The sequence below is a fragment of the Schistocerca nitens genome, chromosome 2 (genome assembly GCF_023898315.1).
Source record: "Schistocerca nitens isolate TAMUIC-IGC-003100 chromosome 2, iqSchNite1.1, whole genome shotgun sequence".
Classification (NCBI taxonomy): Eukaryota; Metazoa; Arthropoda; class Insecta; order Orthoptera; family Acrididae; genus Schistocerca; species Schistocerca nitens.
The window spans coordinates 1072963374-1072978904 of record NC_064615.1 but is presented as its reverse complement, the minus strand read 5'-3'; the positions used below and the strand labels follow the sequence as shown (position 1 = coordinate 1072978904).

Here is a 15531-nt window from a genome sequence, read left to right as displayed (position 1 = left end):
TAGTGCTCAGAGCCATTTGAACCATTTTTTTGCTCGGTAGTGGAGACTGACCAGTAACCCCTTTTTCCCTCTACCACCTATGTCAGGACACGACAGTGTGAACATCTGAAATGGTTTTATCATTGAGAAATTACGTCGAGACTGCGGACTTTAAACTCCCGAAACGGGTTAATACGTCTGTTGCTGATTTAAGAACACAGCTGGTACGACCGGCATCCAATAAGTAATGCAACCCACCTTGTTTCTCGCTCAATTTAGCTTGAAAAAATGCGGAATTTGTTGTGGGAAGTTGCGGAAAATTCCCTCTTCAGCCCCTGTAATGTCATGACGTTCCGATACGTGGCGGCCTTATGTGTAGCATTCAAACTGGTGTCTACAAGCAAGACAGGTGTCACTGAGTTTCCTTCGGCGGGAATCCAGAGCATCGCAGATATTCATAAGCGCTTGCAGAATGTCTGCGGAGACCTGACAGTGAACAAAAGCATGGTGAGTCGTTGAACGAGGAGTCTGTCTTCACCGCTACAAGGTTAGCGCAAACCTGTTCGATGTCGCGCTTGCTGTGACTTCTGCAATGTTGTAGCGTGCCAAAAAGTGCAAACGCTCAAGAAGTCTGGGCAACCGACAGGAGCTCACAACATTGAACTGTTGTTCCTCATCCACCTGCAGCCTGGATCTCGCACCTTCAGGTTTCCATCTGTCTGGCCCAATGCACCAAGCGGGAAGCAGTGGGTGGCCGACGGGGATGTTACTGATGCAGCGAGACGCTGCCTCCGACGTCGACCAATAGAGTGGTACCGTGTGAGCTCACAGGCCATCTCATAACAGCGGTTTAAGGCAACGCCACCTAGAGAGAGTGCCTGTGCACTGAGCAGCTCGCCTGCCAAGAGTAGTCATACAAGTTCCCTCCATCCACGAGCAGCTTCTACTGGCGGGCACTTCTAGAAACGCTTTTCCCTGGCTACATATTATATTTCTAGTGTCGTACATCGCTATTTCAACAAAATTTCTCTTATATTAGTTATTTCACACACTAATACATTAAAAGTTACCTGTTTTTACACTGCAAATCCAAAACTTCTAACGGGATTGATGGCTTCATGTTATTAACTACAAATAAATTAGCATTTATAATAATGAAAACATCAGGATCTTTCGATGTTAAATCCATCAATACAAAATTTGATTTAACATTGATGATTCGGAATTTTGCATATTTCATTTTATTCTATCAAAATGATGAAAAATCCAAAATTGAATATTTTTTGTGCTTCTTATTTTAGAGTTCTTAATTTTTAAAATGAGCGAAATTCTGCCATTTTTGTCTTGCTTTGAAACCTTAAAAAGGCCACAGTCCCAAAACCATTTGATTTACAGACCTGAAATTTGTATCACTTTATTCAGATTCTTCTACAGTTTAAAGATGTGTTGTCTAAATCAATAACAAAACAGTCTCTTTAAACACATTACGTGGAAAACGCCGAAGCACATAATGATTCGCTCTTATTCCATATCAGGCTTCACTTTCATGGAAAACAAACAACTAAAATCGAACAGGAAATAAAAACAAGTAAGTAAATATTAGTGTTACGCTCATAACCCAACATAAACCGGTGTTTAGTGTCCTGTAACTTCTGTAAATTCAGCGATAACATAGAAAGTCAAAATTGCAATGGACACACTTTATGAATGGCGTCAAGCTTTAATTTCCCCTTACAGAATTTAAGGTATATTAGTGGCGTTAATAACAATAATAATATAATACTCTCAAAAGATTTACACCGTAAGTGTCAGGGGATGTGTAAATTTAAGGTTATGGTTCACATTGTTTACTTTATACTACAGTATAATCGTAAATGAACTTAAATGACTTACCTTTGTTGTTTTGCTGATTGTTAAATTTTCCCTTGGACTACCCTGTTCCCGTTTTTCAAATAATTTTTCTCCTTTGGAAATGAAAAAACTTGCACTTTCGGTCCTTTACACCCGGTCACACATCTGTACAGCAATTTGTCTGTTACTAATTCGAACTGTTCATCACATCAATAACGTTAAAAACGTTCTAAAACAGTTACGTTGTGCTGCATTCACGTACTCCCATGCTCAGCCCAACGTTATATGACACTTGTCGCTCTCTTTTGTTATGACTGCTCTTGGATACCCGGCGTGCTGTTCGCAGGGAGCGCTCAGGCATTCTCTCTAGGTGGCGTTGTTTAAGGCCGCCACATTGAATGGAGATAGTATTGAAAAATAGCATTTTATACACAAAAGAGTGGGAAATAATATTGCGAGGTGCCAGGGATAGCAGTGTATTTAACACTAAATTCTTCTAGAATCTACATATGTAAATGATGCTCTAAGGCCCCCCCCCTATACTAACTCCGACTTTTGCTATTGCACATGGGTTAAAAAGAAACGCGAACTGACTGTAATCGACCCTGCAAGTGGAGTAGAAAAGAGTTTGGCACCTGCAATAATTTAATTTGATAAATAAGTTAATTAAAGGAAAGTTTCATTAACGTAGTGAGAAATGATAGGGTTGCTCTACCGATTAACAGAATGAAAGTTCTGTCCAAAATAACAATATGATTTATTGGTTGGTTCAAATGGCTCTGAGCACTATGGGACTTCACTTCTGAGGTCATCAGTCCCCTAGAACTTAGAACTACTTAAACCTAACAAACCTAAAGACATCACACACATCCATGCCCGAGGCAGGATTCTAATCTGCGTCCGTAGCGGTCGCGTGGTTCCAGACTGTGGCGCCTAGAACTGCTCGGCCACCCCGGCCGGCTATGATTTATTATGAATAAACTCAAAATAATAAACAAAACACATGAAACATTTACAATATATCAAATTGGCTCAATTTGGATACTCAAATAAATGCTGTGGTGAAGTTGTCCCTAAACTAGATTGTGACATTTATGACGAAGTGGTATGTGGAGCCAATTCCTTGCAACTCAAATCTTAAGAGAAACACACAGCCAACCCAACATTAATTGCTGATACAGTAGTGAGAACTCAGACCATGAACACCCAAGACAGAACAAAGTTAGAAAAGACGAACAGGCGCGCTCTGCTGAGCTCTGATTATCACCTAGCAAAATTCCTGCTTTGCCGGTGCTGCGGACGTACATTACCAAGCTGTCTTCTTAACTGCAAGGACACGATCTGGCGTACTGGAGGCGATGGCTGGTTGCTTCGACGTCCCGTCGTAGTGATGATAATGTCGCGAGTATAGCTCGAAACAAATTATCCTGGCCTGGATGTTCCAGACTAAAGACTTCCCAGCAATACAAATGCACCTCTGAGGGAGACGAAGAAGGCTCGCCACACTATCACTGATGGTACATTGATTGATTTTAAGAAGCGAAGTCACACAGTAACTCCGATACAGTCAACTTTAGCCAAAACTGCTCAAGACAGACAACATAGGCCGCTTGTACGCACAACGCCCAATTGCCAACTGTACTCCGAAAGTTACGTTGAAGTCGAAACTTCAGCAACTTCGTCAAACAGTTACAATTAAATAAGAGTATATTGGATAGCCAACGGAAGGCAGGCTGTCCAGAGCAGCGAGAGCTCAGTCTCGTAACCTACCCTGACCGAAAGGCGAGAGCCGACTCCCACAAGAGCACCCGTACAAACCGAACACAGAACATTCCCGCCCCCACGACAGTGGCCGTGGTTAAACGTTCCAATCAGCAACTCGAAAACTGGCGGAAAATGCCACTCTATTGCCAAAGCACTACCTTTCCACCAATGGAGATTCTTGGCGCCAATTTCTGCGCCGATTTTGCTACGTCACGGAGCTATGCCCTGAGCAAGCCAATCACAGTTACAATTTTGCAGGAAACGCGGGAATTTGCCCGCCAAGACTGCCTGGGGACACAAGTCATTCCCACGCCTCGCTGGTAGCCCGCCAGAAAGTGTTTTCGCTAAGTTTCTGCGAAGTAACGGAATCTCTAGCCCAGCCGTTCCTTCAGGCCCCTGTGGGCGTGTCTCCGCCGCTATTATGACAATGTCGGCGTCTGGAAAGCATTCACTCGACTCCCTCACACCCGTCGCCTTAACCCTTTGAAGATCAGCAGAGCCCGCCTGTCACCGGACCACCCGGGTGACGAGAGATGCTGCGTGGGAAGTCCGCGTGTGAAGGAATAGCAGCTTTTCACCGCATGCAATTAGAGAGGAAAATCGAATTACTCAAAGATAGAAATATGATAGGGGGCTTCTGCCACCTCTCATAGCCCCTACGCCATTTTAGATTGTAATTGCTGAGCGGTTGGCTCACTTAGGAGCAAGGTAGTAAGTCAAAATGGTTCAAATGGCTCTGAGCACTATGGGACTCAACTGCTGAGGTCATTAGTCCCCTAGAACTTAGAACCAGTTAAACCTAACTAACCTAAGGACATCACAAACATCCATGCCCGAGGCAGGATTCGAACCTGCGACCGTAGCGGTCTCGCGGTTCCAGACTGCAGCGCCTTTAACCGCACGGCCACTTCGGCCGGCGTAGTGAGTCAATCACCCAAGAACAATCTTGCAAACTGACGCCAGATGCCGCACTCTATAAAAAAAATCACTGCAACTGACAAATGCAGCTCATAGAGGGAGGATTATTTATGATGTAGCCAACTTCACCTTCTTAATATGGGCCTCTAACACTCACATCACACATCCATACCCAGGGAGCCCCTTCCAAACACCAATTCACACAGACATTCACACTCTAAATATGGCCCGGGCATGTGAGCCAAATATGCAGCAGTTTATTCTTTACAATCCGAGTTGGAGTGCTCCGCAATTAAATGCCCAAGATGTTACAACAATTTCAATCATTAAACTAACCTGAACTCAATCACACATGATAATATTTAAGTTAACAATCCCTTTGTCAGCTTTCAGAAACTAATTACAACCTCTGATTCATTCTGTCTCCCTGCAGCAAGAATAACCTTTACAAAATGTCCCCTGAACTGATGGTCCATTCACAACGACAGTGGTGATATCTGCTTCAGTTTATGGGGACTTCAGGCACACTGTTTGCATACACACAACAAAAGATACAGAATACCAAAAAAAACCATGTTGTAGAGAACAATACAGTAATTTGTAATTTGTGCGTCCTACTCTATCATTTACATAAGAATTACAGTGCAAATTCACAAACACATACAAGGTATAACATACATTACAAAAACAACACTGGAGAAAGAAATTTAAGAAAAAAAACAAGGTTCATGGGGTGTCAAGTTGTGCTTGCACGTGTCAAGTTGTGCTTGCACATTGCACAATGTTCACGACTGTGCTGAGAATGAGGCACTAAATCATATTGTTAGAAATATTCGAAGCACTTCACAAATTCGTTAGTTTCTCTGAGGGGGTTGGTATGTTGAGTCATATGTATTGATGCACGTGGTTCCATGTCTTGAGCATCAGAGGGGGGGCTTTTGGGATGGGGCCACAGTACTGACATCACATAGGGCTAAACATCGGCTGTTGTTGCTACGTTGTTGCAACAGCAATAGGGTGTGCTGGAGCATCTGCAGTACTCTGTTGAGATTGCAGCAAGACTCACGCATATGATCACGGCAGTACGGTAGGAAGACATACTGATAGGCTCTCCTCACGTCGATTAATTGTCTCTGAGGTCTACTGTTTGGGATACATCACCAGTCCAGGTCTCTTCTCTCCCTGGACAGTACTTTACATTTCCCAATATTGCAGTTCGACGTGGGATGATGGCATGTGGAGTGACTCCACAAGTGTGTGAGGTCATCCAGACAGGATCGAACTAGAAGCGACGATTGCTAGAACTGCTCTCTAAGTGAGAGGAGAAGTTAGAAATGAGACAATTCATTTGTTAGAGTTTGTGGCACGATACTGCTTTGTGTATGCAGATCGGCCAATGCTAGTGAGTTGTAAAAACTCAAATAGGTGATTATATAGCGTCCCTTTCTGTTCTGAGGCACAAGAGGCGCAGGTTCTGACACCTTATGTGATCTTCGTGTACTCACGACAACGTGGTCTGCCGTAGGGAATCCCTCCAAACGGCTGTCGCGTCCGGAGAGCTAGCTGGCTGTTGCGTGCTGGTCGCGTGTCAGTGTCAACGGCCAGCCACACTTTCGCTTGTGGCCCGGCGAGGGCTGTCTGCCGCCTAATCCCTCAGGTATACGGCCCGGTGACTGACAGCTTGTAGGACCGGATGCCCCCGCGCCCTTCTCGTCAGGTGGCGCGCTGACACTCCCCTTCTTGCAGGTAGCCGATGACCTCTTGCTTTTTGCTCCGGCCGGCCTCTGCATTGTCACGATTCCCGTCATCTGCACAGTTCTAACAAAAATCTTATGCCTAACTTTTTCCCATGACTTTCTATGTTATAATAAATTTACAAAACGATACATTGATGGTCTGTCATTTCAGACACTCTTATTTTAATTTTATAGTTATCAATCTATGGCTATCATTATATCAAAATCTTGGTATATCTAATCTAGACACGGAAATAATCTATCTTGATATTTGTGTAGAGACCGATCTCACTACTGTACATGCTGTGTGATGCTATATTGGATGAACACTTAAATGTGCGGGCCCGCACTAATATTACTATTAATTATATAGATCGACAGTAGACATGCTCAAGAATTAACTACCATTTGCCAACGATCTACATTCTATGTGTTTTGAATAAATTATGTTATTATGCAGGTCGAAGTTTTACTGTGCTATAAAGAACATGCAACTATTCTACTTTCGCTCGCCCGTCGCCCCTCCATCTCGGGTCTGTGGTTTGGTGACCTGAAAAATAGCATCCCAACAGGCGCGCGCCAAACACTTGCGGTAGAAAACCCCCACAATATTAAGGATCTAGTTATTGTTAAATCCTAGAGTTTAACTTATCCTAGTAGATGGTATTCTCTCTCTCTCTTTTCTTTTTTCTTTTTTTTTCTTATACAACACTCTTCCATAATTCCTGTTACGCTGAGATGTCTCGCTGCTCACCGCTATTGACGACAGTGATATGCGCGCCGTGCGACATGGTCTCCGAGTTCTCACTACACCTCACTGAAACTCGAGAGGCTGGGTTAGCCATGGTTATACAAGACAATAAATTTATAGTTGCAACTTCTTTTTCTATGTGAAGCGGTTTTCGCGATCAAAGCACACCTTTCCAGAGGCAATGTAATATGACCAAGCCAGGACTGTTTCCTGTTGAGGATTCCGTCGCCCACCAAATACCAGCTACACAGTATGTCACGAATCTCCAAGTATAATTCCTTGGTTTTTCATCTGTGACAGTCACGAGCAGCACGCTAAATCCCCAACCAGCACATTGGCATGGTATGTTGTGACTTGGCAAGACAGCCAAGCCACTATGAGGTGAAGCCGAAAGGCACGCGTTTAATTACACGCAGACTGGCGTGAGGTCTGGAAAATGACAAGGTCTTTATAGTAGCAAAAATAGTACGTAGCTTCTGGAATACTTAACTTTAATCCATAATTGGTGAACATCTGTCTGACGGTACATGAATCACAAGATAAATAGCAAATGATAATGGCGCCTTGCTAGGTCGTAGCAAATGACGTAGCTGAAGGCTATGCTAACTATCGTCTCGGCAAATGAGAGCGTAATTTGTCAGTGAACCATCGCTAGCAAAGTCGGCTGTACAACTGCGGCGAGTGCTAGGAAATCTCTCTAGACCTGCCGTGTGGCGGCGCTCGGTCTGCAATCACTGATAGTGGCGACACGCGGGTCCGACGTATACTAGCGGACCGCGGCCGATTTAAAGGCTACCACCTAGCAAGTGTGGTGTCTGGCGGTGACACCACATGGTAGGCTTTATGCCCGCATTTCTACCATCTAGGGCACCATTGGAGTCAAACGCTCACAGGTTCACCCCGACTTTCAAGACAACGATGCTGGCGCATCACTGTAAAAACTATACTGCCCATATTCATCCTCGAAATCACGCAATATACCACAATCTTGCAGTGCACTGACGCGTGCCTGCAAGCATTGGTATGAACGTCTCACGAGCTGGTTGTAGCCGCTATGGAGCGTATCACGACTTCTCAGAACGCTTTTAAGAGCACGTTCTTGTATGCGCCCGTTTGTGCGACATCTCCTCACTCATCATTATCCCTCAACATGGACACCAGACAGGAAAAGACAAAAACATTGCTCATGGAAAGGTAGTGTCTCCTACTCCATCGACATTGGAAGTCGCGAACATAAAACAAAAAAGGATAGCAACAGTAAATTCTTATGCGAGACAACGTAGCATGTTAATACTTTAGCAATCTTAATCTATTAATGCAACGATTATTGTTTCCCAAAGAAAGGTTCATATATTTGCCTATTCTACTATGTACACCAATTAAACTTTTATTATTCCACGGACTTCTTTGTGTGAGAGATGTGGAGGAGTCCTATGGACTAGCGCCAATCCCTTGTTAGACTCCCCCTCCTCTGACGTGCATTAGGATTTGCAGGTCTAATTTCAATCTCCTGGTTCTCCTGCTGTCCTAGATTTCGCTCTCTCCAATTACGGTCGCTTTGCCGTTCGTTATTACTCCTGTCCTTGCTTCCTTGTCTAACATGACCTTCTTCCCTGACGTTCTGGTTTCCAAAACCTTGTTTAGCGTAATCTTGATTTCCGTAACCCTGGTTTCCTAAGTGACCAGTGTGATTATGCCACCTGTTGTCGTCCTCCCTTGCTGGTCGTTGGTATTTGTTACTCTGCCCCTTCTTCCTGTACTTTGCGTCTTGTTTGTCAAAGACAACTTCGAGTTCATGCAATAGACTCTTGAATGCTTCTATGTCAGATCCACACTTCCCGACAAGTGTCTGTTGGTACCTAACTGGCAATTTGGAAAAACAAAATTTGATGACTTCTCCCTTGCTATATGGACTATCTAAAAATTGATTCTTCTTGAGTAAATCATCAAAAAATTTGGTTGCGCTCCTTTGCCCGGACACTTCCAGTTCAGGACAAAATATTATTTCCTCTTTAATCCTGTCTTGCGGTTCCTTTGACCAGTAGATCCGAAGGAACGCATCAAGAAATTCCTGATTAAGTATGATTTTTTTTTTTCGTTTGATTTTGTCTACAACGGATGCGAAGTCATGGTTGTGAAAATTGGTCTTGGAATGCACGCTCGTTCTCTTTTTGCAATGGAAAGGCACTAAAATTGACATTTCGGAACTCTTTAGGGACTTCAATATTCCGAGATCCACAGTGTCAAGAGTGTACTTAGAATACCACAAAAGACTACCAGCAACATAGAGGTTCAGAATAATACTACTTTGAAAATCTTTACTATTAAAAGCATAACGTAATAAGTATAGAAAGTGTAACTAAAGATTAATGATTTTGGGGCATAAAGTTACACACGAAATTACTGAAGGTAATAATTAGTTATTCTAATCACAAAATAATTAAATCTATGATTACATAAATTAATTAATAATTTTAGAATCAAAAAATGTAAAGCAAATACAAGTTTTGAAAAAATAATAATGAATCACAAGCATAGTAGACTGGTATGGCTCCTGAGACATGATAACTGAAAAGTTTACAAAAAATTTGCTTGTTTTCAAAATTGACTGTAATCTGCGAGAACATCTCAATTTTTGGAAATCTCAGACGGAAGGATATGCATAATACTTCGTACTTTACAGCCAGTATATTCAGCTGCAAGAAGCTCTTCTTAGAGCAGATAAGAAGGCAGCAGTGGTGAGGTGACGAAATGTGGTGTGAGGTACCGGTGAAAGAAAGTGTGGTGTCACCGCCAGACACCACACTTGCCAGGTGGTAGCCTTTAAATCGGCCGCGGTCCGTTAGTATACATTGGACCCGTGTGTCGCCACTATCAGTGATTGCAGACCGAGCGCCGCCACACGACAGGTCTAGTCTAGAGAGCCTCCCTAGCACTCGCCCCAGTTGTACAGCCGACTTTGCTAGCGATGGTTCACTGACTACATACGCTCTCATTTGCAGAGACGACAGTTTAGCATAGCCTTCAGCTACGTCATTTGCTACGACCTAGCAAGGCGCCATATTTAGTTACTATAAGAACTATCTTCAGGAATGTATTCTAAACAGATAATATTGTGACTCGTGTACAGTCAAGAGCGACGTTCATCATTAATGGATTAAAATTGCTACACCACGAAGACGACGCGCTACAGACACGAAATTTAACCGACAGGAAGAACATGCTGTAGGTCGGATTGTAGCCTATCGCGATTGCGGTTTATCGTATTGCGACATTGCTGCTCGCGTTGGTTGATATCCAATGACTGTTAGCAGAATATGGATTCGGTGGGTTCAGAAGGATAATACGGAACGCCGTGCTGGATCCCAACGGCCTCGTATCACTAGCAGGGAGATGACAGGCATCTTATCCACATTGCTGTAACGGATCGTGCAGCCACGTCTCGAATCCTGAGTCAACAGATGGCCACGTTTGGAAGACAACAACCATCTGCACGAACAGTTCGACGACGTCTGCAGCAGTGTGGACTATCAGCTCGGAGACCATGGCTGCGGTTACCCTTGACGCTGCATCACAGACAGGAGCGCCTGCCATGTTGTACTCAACGACGAACCTGGGTGCACGCCCGCATCTCGTGGTCGTGCGGTAGCGTTCTCGCTTCCCACGCCCGGGTTCCCGGGTTCGATTCCCGGCGGGGTCAGGGATTTTCTCTGCCTCGTGATGGCTGGGTGTTGTGTGCTGTCCTTAGGTTAGTTAGGTTTAAGTAGTTCTAAGTCCTAGGGGACTGATGACCATAGATGTTAAGTCCCATAGTGCTCAGAGCCATTTGAACCATTTTTGAACCTGGGTGCACGAATGGCAAAACGTCATTTTTTCGGATGAATCCAGGTTCTGTTTACAGCATCATGATGGTCGCATCCGTGTTTGTCGACATCGCGGTGAACGCACATTGGAAGCGTGTATTCGTCTTCGCCATACTGGCGTATCACCTGGCGTGATGGTATGGGGTGCCATTGGTTACACGTCTCGGTCACCTCTTGTTCGCACTGACGGCACTTTGAACAGCGGACGTTACATTTCAGTTACGACCCGCGGCTCTACCCTTCATTCGATCCCTGCGAAACCCTACAATTCAGCAGAATAATGCACGACCGCATGTTGCAGGTCCTGTAGGGGGATTTCCGGATACAGAAAATTGAAAACGTCTGGTCAATGGTGGCCGAGTAAGTGGCTCGTCACAACACGCCAGTCACTACTCTTGAACTGTGGTATCATGTTGAAGCTTGCATGGGCAGCTGTACCTGTACACGCCATCCAAGCTCTGTGTGACTCAATTCCCAGGCGTATCATGGCCGTTATTACGGCCAGTGGTGGTTGTTCCGGGTACTGATATCTCTGGATCTATGCACCCAAATTGCGTGAAAATGTAATCACATGTCAGTTTTATTATAATATAACTGTGTAATTAATACCCGTTTATCATCTGCATTTCTTCTTGGTGTAGCAATTTTAATGGTCAGTAGTGTAATTGTCGAAAACATTATATTGATAAGTATACCTGTTTGCAACAAATTTAGGGTGTCGAAATTACGTGTTTCATGCAGTATAATAACAAACGTGCGAAGTGTGTTTGGGAACGGGTTTTCACGTTTGCTCAACGTGCAGATTCCAATCTTAAGACAGAGAGCGCAAAAAATCTCTTATCGTTATCGTGTTTACTCGTACCACAGGTTCGCGGCGCGAAGGACACACCAGAGGCGGCAGAGATCAGTAGTTATCAGGATGGAAAGGTACGTCGGACGCGTTGCCATGGTGACGGGGGCCAGCTCCGGCATAGGAGCCGCCGTAGCGCGCGCGCTGCTGCGGCGCGGGGTCACCGTCGTGGGGGTCGACCTGCGACCCGACAGGATGAAGGTAGGTGCGTCTATAGCGGACTCGGGAGTACTGCTAATTAATCACTCTGAACAGTGTTTTCAAGTAGTCTGAAACTTACGAGGTCGTTATAATTAAAATGTAGCCTTCCGAAATGCCTTCACAAAAGAAGACGTAGTAAATACTCCAGAATTCGAATCGAGAACAGCTGCCAACATGAGTAACGTAGAAGTAAATATCCTCGGAGTAGTGAAGCAACTCAGATCACTTAATAAAAGCAAGTCTTCTGGTCCACACTGTATACCAATTAGGTTCCTTTCGGAGTACGCCGATGCATTGGCTCCATACTTAACAATCATATACAACCGTTCGCTCGACGAAAGATCCGTACCCAAAGACTGGAAAGTTGCACGGGCCACACCAATATTCAAGAAAGGTAGTAGGAGTAATCCTCTAAATTACGGGTCCATATCGTTAACGTCGATATGCAGCAGGATTTTAGAACATATATTGTGTTCGAACATTATGAATTACCTCGAAGGAAACGGTCTATTGACACACAGTCAACATGGGTTTAGAAAACATCACTCCTGTGAAACACAACTAGCTCTTTATTCACATGAAGTGCTGAGTGCTATTGACAAGGGATTTCAGATCGATTCCGTATGTCTGGATTTCCGGAAGGCTTTTGACACTGTACCACTCAAGCAGCTCGTAGTGAAATAGCGTGCTTACGGAATATCGTTTCAGTTATGTGACTGGATTAGTGATTTCCTGTCAGAGAGGTCACAGTTCGTAGTAACTGACGGAAAGACATCCAGTAAAACACAAGTAATTTCTCAGGCGTTCCCCAAGGTAGTGTTATAGTCCTCTGCTGTTCCTTATCTATATAAACGATTTGGGAGACAATCTGAGCAGCCGTCTTACGTTGTTTGCAAGTTACGCTGTAGTTTATCGACTAATAAAGTTATCAGAAGATCAAAACAAACTGCAAAACGATATAGAAAATATACCTGAATGGTGCGAAAGGTGGCAGTTGACCCTAAATAACGAAAAGTGTGAGGTCATCCATATGAGTGCTAAAAGGAACTCGTTAAACTTCGGTTACACGATAAATAAGTCTAATCTAAAAGCCGTAAATTCAACTAAATACATAGGTGTTACAATTACGAACGACTTAAATTGGAAAGAACACATAGAAAATGTTGTGGGAAAGGCTAACCAAAGGCTGCGTTTTATTGGCTGGACACTTAGAAAATGCAACAGACCTACTAAGCAGACTGCTTACACTACGCTTGTCCGTCCTCTTTTAGAATACTGGTGCATGGTGTGGGATCCTTACCAGATAGAACTGACGGAGTACATCGAAAAAGTTGGAAGAAGGGCAGCACCTTTTGTATTATCGCGAAATATGGGGGAGAGTCTCACAGAAATGATACAGGATTTGGGCTGGACTTCACGAAATTCCAATCACTAACTTTCTCCTCCGAATGCGAAAATATTTTGTTGACACCGACCTACATAGGGCGGAACGATCACCACGATAAAATAAGGGAAATCAGAGTTCGTACAGAAATATATAGGTGTTCATTCTTTCCCCGCGCTATACGAGATTGGAATAATAGAGAATTGTGAGGGTGGTTCAATGAACCCTCTGCCAGGCACTTAAATGTGATTCGCAGAGTATCCATGTAGACCTAGAGGAGGTCCTGGGTGGACTGTAGTTATTGTAAAGCAGTGAAACTTGGTAGATATGCTAATACATTAATGTGGAACCGATTTACGCTGGAAAAAAATTAGTTTCAAATTTAGCCACCAGGTGCAAATCTGACGCTGTACACTGTTTGTATGACGGTATGTGTGCTGGTGTACGCTGGCGCCAGTACACCATGCGGCATAGAGGTTACGAGAGTTTCTATAGAGGCCAACGATAAGACTCGCTGGAAACGCGCTTCTAACGCCCTCTCAGCCTCCTGTATTTGGGATCGCCACCGCAGACCGGAGGGCCAGTCAGTTAGTTCAGTTAGTTCGAGCCTGTTAAGCCGAGTTGGTTCCAGTCTTTACGCCGAGTGAGTTCCAGAGTGTCATGTAGACGGAGAACGCAGTCACAGCCTCTAGCTTAGAATCATTGGCAGCACGTGGCGTAAATAATAGTGTTCATAGCGGACTCTGTACGTCAACTGCAGTGAGGCTATACAGGAGAGCTTGAACCACATCACATGAAAGCTGAAGTTAAGTAGCTCTTTGTTTATGAATAACTGTGTGCATTTTGTGCTATGGAACGAGGATACCGGCCACCAACCAACATCCTCTCCTTGCTTCCCATGGTACAGCTCTACGGAGACAACGAGACGACATAACAGCGGCTAACGAGGATTCAACAGTATGAATGAGAGAGTGAACACAATGGCTGTCGAGAAGAGAGTCGCTGCTCTGTTAGTGAAACTGTTTTACGTGAAAGCCAGCGAGGGCTGTTCCGACAATCGTATTGTGATTGGCTGCGCCTGCATTATGTCACCCGGCAAGAAAGCCGCGCCTGCGTCAGACGGCGCGCATCACAAAAGCAACGTTATCGTTTTGTAAGTGAATTACCAACCTCTCAGGCACGTTAGAGACACATACAGGGTGGTCCACTGGTACTGACCGGGCCAAATATCTCACGAAATAAGCATCAAACGAAAAAACTACAAAGAACGAAACTCGTCCAGCTTGAAGGGAGAACCAAATGGCGCTATGGTTGTCCCGCTAGATGGCGCTGCCATAGGTCAAACGGTTATCAACTGCGTTTCTTTAATAGCAACCCCCATTTTCTATTACATATTCGTGTAGTACGTAAAAAAATACGAATGTTTCAGTTGGACCACTTTTTTCGCTTTGTGATAGATGGTGCTGTAACGTATAAGTACGTGGTATCACGTAACATTCCGCCAGTGCGGACGGTATTTGCTTCGTGATACATTACCCGTGTTAAAATGGACCGTTTACCAATTGCGGAAAAGGTCGATATTGTGTTGATGCTTGGCTATTGTGATCAAAATGTCCAACGGGCGTGTGCTATGTATGCTGCTCGGTATCCTGGACGACATCATCCAAGTGCCGGACCCGTTCGCCGGATAATTACGTTATTTAAGGAAACAGGAAGTGTTCAGCCACATGTGAAACGTCAACCACGACCTGCAACAAATGATGATGCCCAAGTAGGTGTTTTAGCTGCTGTCGCGGCTAATCCGCACATCAGTAGCAGGCAAATTGCGCTAGAATCGGGAATCTCAAAAACGGCGGTGTTCAGAATGCTACATCAACGTCGATTGCACCCGTACCATATTTCTATGCAACAGAAATTGCATGGCGACGACTTTGAATGTCGTGTAAAGTTCTGCCACTGGGCACAAGAGAAATTACGGGACGATGACAGATTTTTTGCACGGTTCTGTTTAGCGACTAAGAGTCATTCACCGACAGCGGTAACGTAAACCGGCATAATATGCACTATTGGGCAACGGAAAATCTACGATGGCTACGACAAGAGGAACATTAGCGACCTTGGCGGGTTAATGTATGGTGCGGCATTATGGGAGAAAGGATAATTGGCCTCCATTTTATCGGTGCCAATCTAAATGGTGCAATGTATGCTGATTTCCTACGTAATGTTCTACCGAT

General features: G+C 44.3%; 1 protein-coding gene across 1 annotated transcript in view; it reads left to right on the top strand.

Annotated features, from left to right (window-relative positions):
* Positions 1-11795: 11795 nt before the first annotated feature.
* LOC126237465 (dehydrogenase/reductase SDR family member 11-like) overlaps positions 11796-15531 on the top strand; it is a 61040-nt gene continuing 57304 nt past the window's right edge. The window contains exon 1 of the mRNA XM_049947604.1: positions 11796-11913. Coding sequence (XP_049803561.1) covers positions 11809-11913 — 105 coding nt within the window. The 5' untranslated portion in view covers positions 11796-11808. The remainder of the gene's footprint in view (positions 11914-15531) is intronic.